Source organism: Leptodactylus fuscus, chromosome 7, assembly GCF_031893055.1.
Source record: "Leptodactylus fuscus isolate aLepFus1 chromosome 7, aLepFus1.hap2, whole genome shotgun sequence".
Classification (NCBI taxonomy): domain Eukaryota; kingdom Metazoa; phylum Chordata; class Amphibia; order Anura; family Leptodactylidae; genus Leptodactylus; species Leptodactylus fuscus.
Genome location: NC_134271.1, coordinates 65,780,884 through 65,795,717, shown reverse-complemented (window position 1 = coordinate 65,795,717; position 14,834 = coordinate 65,780,884). Strand labels below are relative to the sequence as shown.

The window sequence follows — 14,834 nt, the reverse complement described above, 5'->3', positions numbered from 1 at the left end:
AAAATTTGCATATATGTTTTTATGCTTTTATTTTAAAACGGGAACGGGGGTTTAAAATTACATTTACGGTGCCTGAATAGCCTTTTTAAAGGCTATTCACGCATATGTGGGGCTCTATTAGCATAATTTTGCTGATAGAGCCCCTTTAAAGGGGCTCTATCAGCAAAATCATGCTGCTAGAGCCCCACATATGCATGCATAGCCTTTAAAAAGGCTATTCAGGCACTGTAAAAGTTAAATTAAACTACCCCCCCGTTTTAAAATAACTTAAAAAAGAATGTTCTCTACTTACGGAACGTGCACCCTGGGCGGGCATTCAGGGTGTGTCTTCATCTTCTTCCCCGCCTCTTCTTCCTCCGATGTCTTCGGGTCCCGTCCTCCTCCGGCGCTTGCTCACGGACACTGATAAAAAAAAAAAAAAAAAGCCCGGGCGCATGCGCAGTAGCCGTAGTAGAATCCGCGTGCTACTGCGCATGCGCCCGGGCTAATTTTTTTTTATCAGTGTCCGCGAGCAAGCGCCGGAGGAGGACGGCACCCGAAGACGTCAGAGGAAGAAGAGGCGGGGAAGAAGAAGACGGCGCACCCTGAATGCCCGCCCAGGGTGCACGTTCCGTAAGTAGAGAACATTCTTTTTTAAGTTATTATTTTAAAACGGGGGGGTAGTTTAATTTAACTTTTACAGTGCCTGAATAGCCTTTTTAAAGGCTATGCACGCATATGTGGGGCTCTAGCAGCATGATTTTGCTGATAGAGCCCCTTTAAGGGAGTTAACTCCTCTAGATAACACATTTGCTATTACAGTATGTGGACTTTATAATGGGGGTTACCCGGTTAAGGATTGACACTCCATAAGCCAGAATAGAGCATAACCAGGTAAGAGTAGCTTGTGCATAACCGCTAATTTAAATAGGTGGTGTATAATACTATATTGATCATTGAGGCTTTCTGGGAACAATGGTAAAATTGGTTGTCTTCATGAGATTTTAATGGCCGTGTAATGGAGGTCTAATATACCATATGTTAATAGAAGCAACACAATAAATAAAATGACAATTTTTATTAAGTGATAATAAATATGAAAACATAAATTACACATAAACAACAGGGTGTAAATGCTTCACAAAAAGGCGGGTGGTGTGTGGTAATAAATAGTATATAGGTCTAGGGTAAAAAAAAAGTATATATATCACAGTCAAATAATAAGGGTTCACATGTTGTTGCAAGTGTGGCAGTTCCAAAGTAGATAGAAATATCCCATAGGTAAGAATGCACAACAGAGAGACATATGTGAAAATTATATATATAGAAGGTAAAGCACCAACCCTAAGACCATAGTTATAATATAAAGCACCTACCACCCGTACCGCGCCCCAACGCGCGTTTTGCCCAACGGCTTCGTCCCCCTGACGGTACGGGTGGTAGGTGCTTTATATTATAACTATGGTCTTAGGGTTGGTGCTTTACCTTCTATGTATATAATTTTCACATATGTCTCTCTGTTGTGCATTCTTACCTATGGGATATTTCTATCTGCTTTGGAACTGCCACACTTGCAACAACATGTGAACTCTTATTATTTGACTGTGATATATATACTTTTTTTTTTACCCTAGACCTATATACTATTTATTACCACACACCACCCGCCTTTTTGTGAAGCATTTACGCCCTGTAGTTTATGTGTAATTTATGTTTTCATATTTATTATCACTTAATAAGAATTGTCATTTTATTTATTGTGTTGCTTCTGTCCCTTCTTGGACATAGTCATACTTAGTTTATTTTTGAAGCAGTTGTTTTTTTTGTGTGCCTTGTGTTGCAAAATTTTTGTGTGCATATGTTAATAGGACAATCTGGATTATAAGAACTTTCATCACCAGCAGTCTGATTTTAAAGCATAAGTCCAATTATAAAACAACTGATCATAAAAGAATAGTATGGGTGAATATAAGAAACTTTGTAATATATAATATACAGTCCTATGAAAAAGTTTGGGCACCCCTATTAATCTTAATCATTTTTAGTTCTAAATATTTTGGTGTTTATAACAGCCATTTCAGTTTGATATATCTAATAACTGATGGACACAGTAATATTTCAGGATTAAAATGAGGTTTATTGTACTAACAGAAAATGTGCAATATGCATTAAACCAAAATTTGACCGGTGCAAAAGTATGGGCACCTCAACAGAAAAGTGACATTAATATTTAGTAGATCCTCGTTTTGCAAAGATAACAGCCTCTAGTCGCTTCCTGTAGCTTTTAATCAGTTCCTGGATCCTGGATAAAGGTATTTTGGACAAACAATTCAAGTTCAGTTAAGTTAGATGGTCGCCGAGCATGGACAGCCCGCTTCAAATCATCCCACAGATGTTCAGTGATATTCAGGTCTGGGGACTGGGATGGCCATTCCAGAACATTGTAATTGTTCCTCTGTAGAGATGAGCGAACACTAAAATGTTCGAGGTTCGAAAATCGATTCGAACAGCCGCTCAATGTTCGTGTGTTCGAACGGGTTTCGAACCCCATTATAGTCTATGGGGAACAGATACTCGTTAAGAGGGAAACCCAAATCCGTGTCTGGAGGGTCACCAAGTCCACTATGACACCCCAGGAAATGATGCCAACACCTCTGGAATGACACTGGGACAGCAGGGGAAGCATGTCTGGGGGCATCTAACACACCAAAGACCCTCTATTACCCCAACATCACAGCCTAACAACTACACACTTTACACACTCAATACCACCTCTCTGACAGTAGGAAAACACCTTGAAACATGTGTATTTGGCACTTGCAGTGAGGAGAGCTTGTCACCAGCAGTGAATTTGGCCCTTGTAGTAAGTTGAGGTTGGAACCAACATTTGTTTTGAAAATCAGGGTGGATTGAGCCTCTAACCAGCAGAGTTTGGGCAAATTCATGGTGGAGGGAGCCTCTAAAAACCCCAGTTTGGACCAATTCATGGTGGAGGGAGCCTCTAAAAACCCCAGTTTGGACCAATTCATGGTGGAGGGAGCCTCTAAACAGCCCAGTTTGGGCAAATTCATGGTGGAGGGAGCCTCTAAAAACCCCCAGTTTGGACCAATTCATGGTGGAGGGAGCCTCTAAAAACCCCAGTTTGGACCAATTCATGGTGGAGGGAGCCTCTAAACAGCCCAGTTTGGGCAAATTCATGGTGGAGGGAGCCTCTAAAAACCCCCAGTTTGGACCAATTCATGGTGGAGGGAGCCTCTAAAAACCCCAGTTTGGACCAATTTATGGTGGAGGGAGCCTCTAAACAGCCCAGTTTGGGCAAATTCATGGTGGAGGGAGCCTCTAAAAACCCCCAGTTTGGACCAATTCATGGTGGAGGGAGCCTCTAAACAGCTCAGTTTGGGCAAATTCATGGTGGAGGGAGCCTCTAAACAGCTCAGTTTGGGCAAATTCATGGTGGAGGGAGCCTCTAAAAACCCCAGTTTGGACCAATTCATGGTGGAAGGAGCCTCTAAAAACCCCAGTTTGGACCAATTCATGGTGGAGGGAGCCTCTAAAAACCCCAGTTTGGACCAATTCATGGTGGAGGGAGCCTCTAAAAACCCCAGTTTGGACCAATTCATGGTGGAGGGAGCCTCTAAAAACCCCAGTTTGGACCAATTCATGATGGAGGGAGCCTCTAAACAGCCCAGTTTGGGCAAATTCATGGTGGAGGGAGCCTCTAAAAACCCCCAGTTTGGACCAATTCATGGTGGAGGGAGCCTCTAAACAGCCCAGTTTGGGCAAATTCATGGTGGAGGGAGCCTCTAAAAACCCCAGTTTGGACCAATTCATGGTGGAGGGAGCCTCTAAAAACCCCAGTTTGGACCAATTCATGGTGGAGGGAGCCTCTAAACAGCTCAGTTTGGGCAAATTCATGGTGGAGGGAGCCTCTAACCAGCCCAGTTTGGGCAAATTCATGGTGGAGGGAGCCTCTAACCAGCCCAGTTTGGGCAAATTCATGGTGGAGGGAGCCTCTAAACAGCTCAGTTTGGGCAAATTCATGGTGGAGGGAGCCTCTAAACAGCCCAGTTTGGGCAAATTCATGGTGGAGGGAGCCTCTAAAAACCCCAGTTTGGACCAATTCATGGTGGAGTGAGCCTCTAAAAACCCCAGTTTGGACCAATTCATGGTGGAGGGAGCCTCTAAACAGCTCAGTTTGGGCAAATTCATGGTGGAGGGAGCCTCTAAAAACCCCAGTTTGGACCAATTCATGGTGGAGGGAGCCTCTAAAAACCCCAGTTTGGACCAATTCATGGTGGAGGGAGCCTCTAAAAACCCCAGTTTGGACCAATTCATGATGGAGGGAGCCTCTAAAAACCCCAGTTTGGACCAATTCATGGTGGAGGGAGCCTCTAAAAACCCCAGTTTGGACCAATTCATGGTGGAGGGAGCCTCTAAACAGCCCAGTTTGGGCAAATTCATGGTGGAGGGAGCCTCTAACCAGCCCAGTTTGGGCAAATTCATGGTGGAGGGAGCCTCTAACCAGCCCAGTTTGGACCAATTCATGGTGGAAGGAGCCTCTAAAAACCCCAGTTTGGACCAATTCATGGTGGAGGGAGCCTCTAAAAACCCCAGTTTGGACCAATTCATGATGGAGGGAGCCTCTAAACAGCCCAGTTTGGGCAAATTCATGGTGGAGGGAGCCTCTGAAAACCCCCAGTTTGGGCAAATTCATGGTGGAGGGAGCCTCTAAAACCCCCCAGTTTGGACCAATTCATGGTGGAGGGAGCCTCTAAAAACCCCAGTTTGGACCAATTCATGGTGGAGGGAGCCTCTAACCAGCAGAGTTGGTGGAAATCGGGGTGGAGGGAGCCTCTAACCAGCAGAGTTGGGGGAAATCAGGGTGGAGGGAGCCTAGTATTAGCAGAATTGTGCAACGCTTATGGTGGATGAGTATGAGGATGCGGAGGAATTGGAGAGGTTGAGTACAGACATGGAGTTTCATGTTGGGGTGCTTTACACAGGTGGGCACAAAAATGAAGGCTCTATCCAGTGGTGGTTCATTTTTATCAAAGTGAGCCGGTCGGCACTCTCAGCTGACAGACGGCTGCGCTTGTCAGTGACGATGCCACTGGCTGCACTGAACACCCTCTCAGATAGGACGCTGGCGGCAGGACAGGACAGCACCCCCCAAGGCATATAGGGCAAGTTCAAGCCACAGGTCCAACTTCGACACCCAATACGTGTAGGGCGCAGAGGGGTCGGAGAGGACAGGGCTGTGGTCGGAAAGGTATTCCCGCAACATGCGCCTATACTTCTCACGCCTGGTGACACTAGGACCCTCCGTGGCGGCACTTTGGCGAGGGGGTGCCATCAAGGTGTCCCAGACCTTAGACAGTGTGCCCCTCGTTTGTGTGGACCGGTGAGAACTTGGTTGCCTACTGGAGGAACTGCCCTCCCTGCCGCCAACGTCACATGCTGGAAACATCTCCATCATATTCTGCACCAATTGCCTGTGGCAAGCATTGATGCGATTGGCCCTCCCCTCTACCGGAATAAAAGACGAGATGTTGTTTTTATACCGGGGGTCAAGGATAGCAAAGATCCAGTACTGGTTGTCCTCCATGATTTTGACAATACGCTTGTCGGTTGTAAAGCACCCCAACATGAACTCAGCCATGTCTGCCACAGTGTTAGTTGGCATGACTCCTCTGGCCCCACCGGAAAGTTCAATCTCCATTTCCTCCTCATCCTCCACGTCTACCCATCCGCGCTGCAACAATGGGACGATTCGAAGTTGCCCGGAAGCCTCCTGTATCACCATCACATCATCGGACAGCTCTTCTTCCTCCTCCTCCTCCTCCATTAAACGCAGTGAAGCGGACAGATGTGTGGACCTACTCTCCAGCTGTGACGGATCGGATGCTATCCCTAACTCCTCTGTGTGATCTGAGTTATCCCTGATGTCAATCAGGGATTCTCTCAGAACACACAAGAGCGGGATTGTAAGGCTCACCATCGCATCCTCAGAGCTCACCCTCCTTGTGGACTCCTCAAAGACCCGTAGGATGTCACAAAGGTCTCTCATCCATGGCCACTCATGGATGTGAAACTGAGGCAGCTGACTTTGTGGCACCCTAGGGTTTTGTAGCTGGTATTCCATCAAAGGTCTCTGCTGCTCAACCACTCTATTCAACATCTGAAAGGTTGAGTTCCAGCGTGTGGGGACGTCGCACAAAAGCCGGTGTTGTGGCACATGCAGGCGTTGCTGGAGAGATTTTAAGCTAGCAGCGGCTACTGTCGACTTGCGAAAGTGGGCGCACATGCGCCGCACTTTCACCAATAGCTCTGGAACATTGGGGTAGCTCTTTAGGAAGCATTGCACCACTAGGTTGAAGACGTGGGCCAGGCATGGAACATGTTGGAGTCCGGCAAGCTCCAGAGCTGCTACCAGGTTCCGGCCGTTATCACAAACGACCATGCCTGGGCCCAGGTGCAGCGGCTCAAACCATATTGCCGTCTCATCGAAGAGGGCATCCCTCACCTCGGAGGCAGTGTGCTGTCTGTCCCCCAAGCTGATCAGCTTCAGCACAGCCTGCTGACGTCTACCAACGCCAGTGCTGCAACGTTTCCAACTCGTAGCTGGGGTCAATCTAACAGCGGAGGAGGAGGCGGTGGCGGAGGAGGAGGCGGTGGCGGAGGAGGAGGAGGGGGGTGTTCTTCTCGTGTCCCTGCCAGGAATGTTAGGCGGGGAGACGAGGTACACCGGGCCAGTTTGGGAAGCAGTCCCAGCCTCAACTACATTCACCCAGTGTGCCGTCAGTGAAATGTAGCGTCCCTGTCCGCATGCACTTGTCCACGCGTCGGTGGTCAAGTGGACCTTTGTGCAAAGCGCGGAACTAAGGGCCCGCCTGATGTTGAGTGACACGTGCTGGTGCAAGGCGGGGACGGCACACCGGGAGAAGTAGTGACGGCTAGGGACGGCATAGCGAGGTGCCGCAGTTGCCATCAGGTCCAGGAAGGCGGGAGTTTCAACAAGCCGGAACGCCAACATCTCCTGGGCCAGCAGTTTAGCGATGTTGGCGTTCAAGGCTTGCGCGTGTGGGTGGTTAGCAGTGTATTTCTGCCGCCGCTCCAATGTCTGAGAGATGGTGGGTTGTTGTAAAAAAGCGCCTGATGGTGCCTTTGATGGTGCAGGAGAAGGAGATAAGACAGGAACAGGGGAGGATGAGGGAGAAGTCAACAAAGTGGCGGAGGCAGATGAAGTGGTGTCCTGGCTCGTCCTCTGGAGTGCATCGCCAGCACAGTCAGCAGTGACAGAGGCAGAGGCAGTGGCAGTGGCGTGAACAGCAGGCGGCCTTTGTCCTGCCGTTGCTGTCTGCCACTGATTCCAGTGCTTGGATTCCAAATGACGGCGCATTGAAGTGGTGGACAGGTTGCTCTTCTCAGAGCCCCTAATCAATTTCGAGAGGAAAATTGTGCAGACAACACTATATCTGTCCTCGGCGCATTCCTTGAAAAAACTCCACACCTTCGAGAAACGTGCCCTCGAGGTGGGAGTTTTTCGGGGCTGGGTACGAACTGGAACATCTTGGGAGATTCCGGGTGTGGCCTGGCTTCGCCTAAGCTGCTGACCTCTGCCTCTGCCTCTAGCTACCCTTTTTGGTGCTGCACCTGCCTCAACATCCACACTACTTTCCCCGCTTGACATCCCCCCTGTCCAGGTCGGGTCAGTGTCCTCATCATCCACCACTTCCTCTTCCAACTCCTGTCTCATCTCCTCCTCCCGCACAATGCGCCGGTCAACTGGATGCCCTGACGGCAACTGCGTCACATCATCGTCGATGAGGGTGGATTGCTGGTCATCCACCACCAAATCGAACGGAGATGGAGGAGACTCTAGTGTTTGAGCATCTGGACACAGATGCTCCTCTGTTAGGTTCGTGGAATCGTGACGTGGAGAGGCAGGTTGAGGGACAATGAAAGGAGCGGAGAACAGCTCTGGGGAGCAGGGACAGTTGGGGTTATTGTTCTGTGAAGCTTGGGAATTTTGGGAGGAAGGAGGACAAGACTGTTGGGTAATAGGAGGAGAGGAGGCAGAGTCTGACTGGCTGCTGGACAATGTGCTGTAAGCGTTCTCTGACAGCCATTGCAAGACCTGTTCCTGGTTCTCGGGCCTACTAAGGTTTGTACCCTGCAGTTTAGTTAATGTGGCAAGCAACCCTGGCACTGTGGAGTGGCGCAATGCTTGCTGCCCCACAGGAGTAGGCACGGGACGCCCTGTGGCTTCACTGCTACCTTGCTCCCCAGAACCATTCCCCCGACCTCGCCCACGGCCTCGTCCACGTCCCTTTCCGGGAGCCTTGCGCATTTTGAATTCCCAGTTAGAAATTGGCACTATATACCAGTACCAACAAAAATTGTGGGTGCACGTAACCCCAATATATTCTTTGAATTACCAGTCAGAAACTGGCACTATATGGCAGTAGCAAGAAATGAGGGTATTTGTAACCCCAATATATTCTTTGAATTCCCAGTCAGACAATGGCACTATATACCAGTAGCAAAAATTGTGGGTGCACGTAACCCCAATATATTCTTTGAATTCCCAGTGAGACAATGGCACTATATACCAGTAGCAAAAATTGTGGGTGCACGTAACCCCAATATATTCTTTGAATTCCCAGTGAGACAATGGCACTATATACCAGTAGCAAAAATTGTGGGTGCACGTAACCCCAATATGTTCTTTGAATTCCCAGTCAGAAACTGGCACTATATGGCAGTAGCAAGAAATGAGGGTATTTGTAACCCCAATATATTCTTTGAATTCCCAGTCAGACAATGGCACTATATACCAGTAGCAAAAATTGTGGGTGCACGTAACCCCAATATATTCTTTGAATTCCCAGTGAGACAATGGCACTATATACCAGTAGCAAAAATTGTGGGTGCACGTAACCCCAATATATTCTTTGAATTCCCAGTGAGACAATGGCACTATATACCAGTAGCAAAAATTGTGGGTGCACGTAACCCCAATATATTCTTTGAATTACCAGTCAGAAACTGGCACTATATGGCAGTAGCAAGAAATGAGGGTATTTGTAACCCCAATATATTCTTTGAATTCCCAGTCAGACAATGGCACTATATACCAGTAGCAAGAAATGAGGGTATTTATAACCCCAATATATTCTTTGAATTCCCAGTCAGACAATGGCACTATATACCAGTAGCAAGAGATGAGGGTATTTATAACCCCAATATATTCTTTGAATTACCAGTCAGAAACTGGCACTATATGGCAGTAGCAAGAAATGAGGGTATTTGTAACCCCAATATATTCTTTGAATTCCCAGTCAGACAATGGCACTATATACCAGTAGCAAAAATTGTGGGTCCACGTAACCCCAATATATTCTTTGAATTCCCAGTGAGACAATGGCACTATATACCAGTAGCAAAAATTGTGGGTGCACGTAACCCCAATATATTCTTTGAATTCCCAGTCAGACAATGGCACTATATAACAGTAGCAAAAATAGTGGGTGTATATAGCCCCAATTCTATTGCTAGGGGACTTGCAGGGTATTTCTGAGGTGAAGGTGGGGGGGGCACACCGTTGGAACGGGGATTTGGGGGGTGTATATATGGGGTATACGGGAATACACTGTCAGTGTGTTCCATTCAGGATCCTGGGAAAGCTGGGTTGCGGCGATTGAGCCCGTCAGTGCCACGTTACACTGACAAGCTTCTCCCTGGAATTTAGCTCTTATAAGAGCTGTTGGTTGTCTTCTCCTTCCTATCCTAGCCTGTCCCTACCTACCCAGAATCTAACCCCTAGCTAACTGGACGGAAACCTCCGTCCCCGGTGAATTGCAAGCTCAGAATGACGCGAAGCTGGGCGTCGCTGTTCTTTTAAATTAGAGGTCACATGTTTTCGGCAGCCAGTGGGTTTTGCCTACTTTTTTCAACGTCACCGGTGTCGTAGTTCCTGTCCCACCTACCCTGCGCTGTTATTGGAGCAAAAAAGGCGCCAGGGAAGGTGGGAGGGGAATCGAGTAATGGCGCACTTTACCACGCGGTGTTCGATTCGATTCGAACATGCCGAACAGCCTAATATCTGATCGAACATGAGTTCGATAGAACACTGTTCGCTCATCTCTATTACTCTGCATGAATGCCTGAGGATTTGGAGCGGTGTTTTGGATCATTGTCTTGCTGAAATATCCATCCCTGGCGTAACTTCAACTTCGTCACTGATTCTTGAACATTATTCTCAAGAATTTGCTGATACTGAGTGGAATCCATGCGACTCTCAACTTTAACAAGATTCCCGATGCCGGCATTGGCCACACAGCCCCAAAGCATGATGGAACCTCCACCAAATTTTACAGTGGGTAGCATGTGTTTTTCTTGAAATGCTGTTTCTTTTTGGACGCCATGCATAACGCCTTTTTTTTATAACCAAACAACTCAATTTTTGTTTCCAAAATGAAGCTGCCTTGTCCAAATGTGCTTTCTCATACCTCAGGCAACTCTATTTGTGGCGTACGTGCAGAAACGGCTTCTTTCTCATCACTCTCCCATACAGCTTCTATTTGTGCAAAGTGCGCTGTATAGTTGACCGATGCACAGTGACACCATCTGCAGCAAGATGATGCTGCAGCTCTTTGGAGGTGGTTTGTGGATTGTCCTTGACTGTTCTCACCATTCTTCTTCTCTGCCTTTCTGATATTTTTCTTGGCCTGCCACTTCTGGGCTTAACAAGAACTGTCCCTGTGGTCTTCCATTTCCTTACTATGTTCCTCACAGTGGAAATTGACAGGTTAAATCTCTGAGACAACTTTTTGTATCCGAACAATGAGGAACAAATGATAATACCGAGCAACCACAGGAATAGATTGTTAATACAATACAAGGAAGATTGGCAGCAGCAGTAATTCAATCCAGAACCCCTTAGGGAACAGAAGATGCAGGAGAATGACCGATGGATATGAAGAAAATTTTTTATTTTTATTAGGGTATATTGTGTGTTTTGTGACACTTGAAAAAGGGGAATCCCCGAAACGCTGTGTTGTAGCGTCGTGTTTTTAAGAAAGTGGAATAAAGTGCGTGTATTGGTTTATCCCAAGAGAGTAGCGCGGTTTTCTTCATATCCATCGGTCATTCTCCTGCAACTTTTTGTATCCTTCCCCTGAACAACTATGTTGAACAATCTTTGTTTTCAGATCATTTGAGAGTTGTTTTGAGTAGCCCATGATGCCACTCTTCAGAGTAGATTCAAATAGGAGATCAACTTGCAATTGGCCACCTTAAATACCTTTTCTTATGATTGGATACATCTGGCTATGAAGTTCAAAGCTCACTGAGGTTACAAAACCAATTTTGTGCTTCAGTAAGTCAGTAAAAAGTAGTTAGGGGAATTCAAATCAATAAAATGATAAGGGTGCCCATACTTTTGCACCGGTCAAATTTTGGTTTAATGCATATTGCACATTTTCTGTTAGTACAATAAACCTCATTTCAATCCTGAAATATTACTGTGTCCATCAGTTATTAGATATATCAAACTGAAATGGCTGTTGCAAACACCAAAATATTTAGATCAAAAAATGATTAAGATTAATAGGGGTGCCCAAACTTTTTCATAGGACTGTATCTCATTTAACAAATAGGTTTCTTTATCCGCTTAACTTTTTGCATATTTGTCTATGAAGAGGGGAACGGGGAGGAGGAGACTGACAGAAACTGGCCTTTTGCTGCCTTTAAGGTACAATCCGTAAATGGTACCTTTTGTCACTTGACAGCAACATGGTCAATGAGAGGTGAGTTTAGTCAAACTCTCCCCCCCCCCTCCACTTATTAATCATATTACTGCATTGCTATTGGTTAGGCTGATATATTTTAGGGAGATGTTTGTAGTGTATTTACGATACAGTTTATAAGAGTAAGAAATCATATTTTAACATTTTATTCTTCTGTTGTTTATTTTTTTGCTTTCATTTCAGTTTTAAGAATTTTGATATTCAAGATTCTCACAAGTGCACTATTGACTGGTTACTTATTGGTCCCTCTTCAAAAAGAGAAGGCTACAAAGTCTGTGGTTCTACCATCCCCCCAGCCTTCATTTCATTGCGGGATCATGTTTGGATGTTCTTTCATTCAGATCCTTTGAGTTCAGGGCAGTCTCAGGGCTTTCGGCTGTCATATATTAGAGGTATGAATTCTCACACTCAAATTAATATACTTGAACCACAGTCTCTGGAATTTTCAATGCTTTAGAAATATCTGTTTGTCTGTGGCAGAATTTATTCACGTAAGACTAAAAGCCCACTTTAGGCCACGGTGCGTTTTACATTACCTGCAAAGTGGATGAGATTCTGGCTAATCCCATCCAGACATTGCAGAAAAAAATCCACTGTAGAAATGCTGCAATTTCAAAAATGCTTGTGTTTTTGTAAATCACAGCATGTGAATTATACCTAAGGAAATGCTGGCTTTGTCATATACTGTAGGTCTAATAGAGGCAGAAAATCCGCAGAGTTTTCCTTTGCAGACTTTCTGAGAAAAATGCTTTACGTGGGCGCCCTTAAAGGGGTATTCCAGCACATAAGATGTAAAGAAAAATGGCTGCACATGGAAGGGGCATTAAAATAACAGAAGTTTATTTTCCTCTTACTAATCCTCACTGTTTCAATGCAGATGCAGCCCAGGTCCTTGCTATGTTCCTTTTCCTGGTGTCATCCATGGGAAATGCTTGATGGGCAGGTCACTGATCCAACCAATCTAATGGTTGGCTGAGAGGAAATCTTAGTGTTTTCAGAATGGTGGCTCAGTGGTTAGCATTGTTACTGTATAACGTTGGTGTCCTGAGTTGAAATCTGACCAAGTGTGACACTTTCATGAAGTGTATGTATTTTCCCATGTTTGTGTGGGATTCCTCCATTTACTCCAGTTTCCTTCCACACTCCAAAGACATGCTGGACACCATATTTGTCTAAGGCTTTGAGTACTTTGTCAGTGTACTAGTCATGTATTTAACTGCTAACACTCTCACCCATTACTTTCTACAACCCCATACACACACTCTTGTATTATCCACCCCTATCCCCCATCTATGGGGCTGTGAGCAAATCAGTGGGTCCGTTAAGACTTGGGCGGCACATTGATATCATACAGGTGCCGTCTGTGCCAATGGACCAATGGACCCAGAACATGTGCACAAATGGTCAAAGTAAGAGATTACACCCCAAAATCTGCTGTTTTTGTTTTGTTTTTTAAATCCAGCACCTCCTATCTTATAAAATATTAACTTACGTTTTTCTCTGCATTCAGAAGTTGAAAGTGCAGCCTGTGTAATTGCATTCTTTTTAGTTCACTGCAAAAAGCTTCCATTTTCTTTTCCATGAGAGGTGTTCTCTTGTGTATACCCACAATCACTTCTGTCCATTTTATATTCCATTACCATCTTCATTGGGGCTCTCTTCTATGCGTCTCCTCTCCTTCCGTATCTCTCACATTTCCCGTTAATATCCATCTGGCAGAGGAGCGGAGGTGTTGTAAATCACAGGACGTGACTGCATGAAATCTCTTAAGTGAAGTGGAATTTGATAGAAATTATCTCTCAAGCCGTGAAGAATAAGCAAAGTACTCAGCAATTGTCATTACAGTTGTAACTACAGTACAGCAAGTTCAGCTAATGGGATCATCGCGCATGAATACATTTTTTATTCCCTACTGGAAGTTGTTACCTGTGTTCATCTGAGCTGATGCATGTTACCTATGGGTTATTGGTAGTATCCGTGGGATGTGACTGCTGGAACCACTACTGATAAAATATAAAATAAAGGGTCAGCAGTGCTATCCAAGTGTTTGCCTGCTTAGTCATGTGAATGAGGTGGTATAGCCATTTTGTGCAGATTAGATGACCCAGAGCACTGCTGTGCAAAAGAAAAGGGACATCAGACCCTTCATTCTCATGGTTGACAGGGGTCCTGCACCTAGTACCCGCATGGATCAGAATAATATGGTATATGCCAGGGGTACTCAAACTTTTCGAACAGGGGGCCAGTTCACTGTCCCTTAAGCCACTGGAGGGCCGAAAAATATAGTTTAAAAAAAAACCCGTAAGATTATATGCTCCACAGAAGCACTCCCCCCCCCCCCCACAGTATTATATGCTCCACAGTACGCCCCCCCACACACACATAGTATTATCTGCTCCTCAGTACACCTCCACACCCCACTGTGTTGTACGCTCCTCAGCACATATATATATATATATATATATATATATATATATACTCCTCAGTACCCCCCACTGTATTATATACTCCTCAGTACCCCCTTCACTGCATTATATATTATATACTCCTCAGTACCCCCTCACTGTATTATAGACTCCTTAGTACCCCCTCACTGTGTTATATACTCCTCAGTACCCCCTCACTGTATTATAGACTCCTCAGTACCCCCTCACTGTGTTATATACTCCTCAGTACCCCCTTCACTGCATTATATACTCCTCAGTACCCCCTCACTGTATTATATACTACTCAGTACCCCTTTCACTGCATTATATACTCCTCAGTGCCCCCTTCACTGCATTATATACTCCTCAGTACCACCTCACTGTATTATATACTCCTCAGTATCTCCTCACTGTATTATATACTACTCAGTACCCCTTTCACTGCATTATATACTCCTCAGTGCCTCCTTCACTGCATTATATACTCCTCAGTGCCCCCTTCACTGCATTATATACTCCTCAGTACAACAAACACTTCATATAGCTTACCCATAAAGAGGCACTGCCGCGCGTCCTCCTCCTTCAGACTGCAGGAGCGATGACGTCATCGCGCCTGCGT

The 14,834-nt window shown here is 45.7% G+C and overlaps 1 protein-coding gene across 2 annotated transcripts in view; it reads left to right on the top strand.

Annotated features, from left to right (window-relative positions):
• LRP3 (LDL receptor related protein 3) overlaps nt 1-14,834 on the top strand; it is a 56,658-nt gene that overhangs the window by 36,105 nt on the left and 5,719 nt on the right. For both annotated transcript variants that reach the window (XM_075282031.1, XM_075282030.1), the window contains exon 4: nt 11,973-12,181. In XM_075282031.1, coding sequence (XP_075138132.1) covers nt 11,973-12,181 — 209 coding nt within the window. The remainder of the gene's footprint in view (nt 1-11,972; nt 12,182-14,834) is intronic.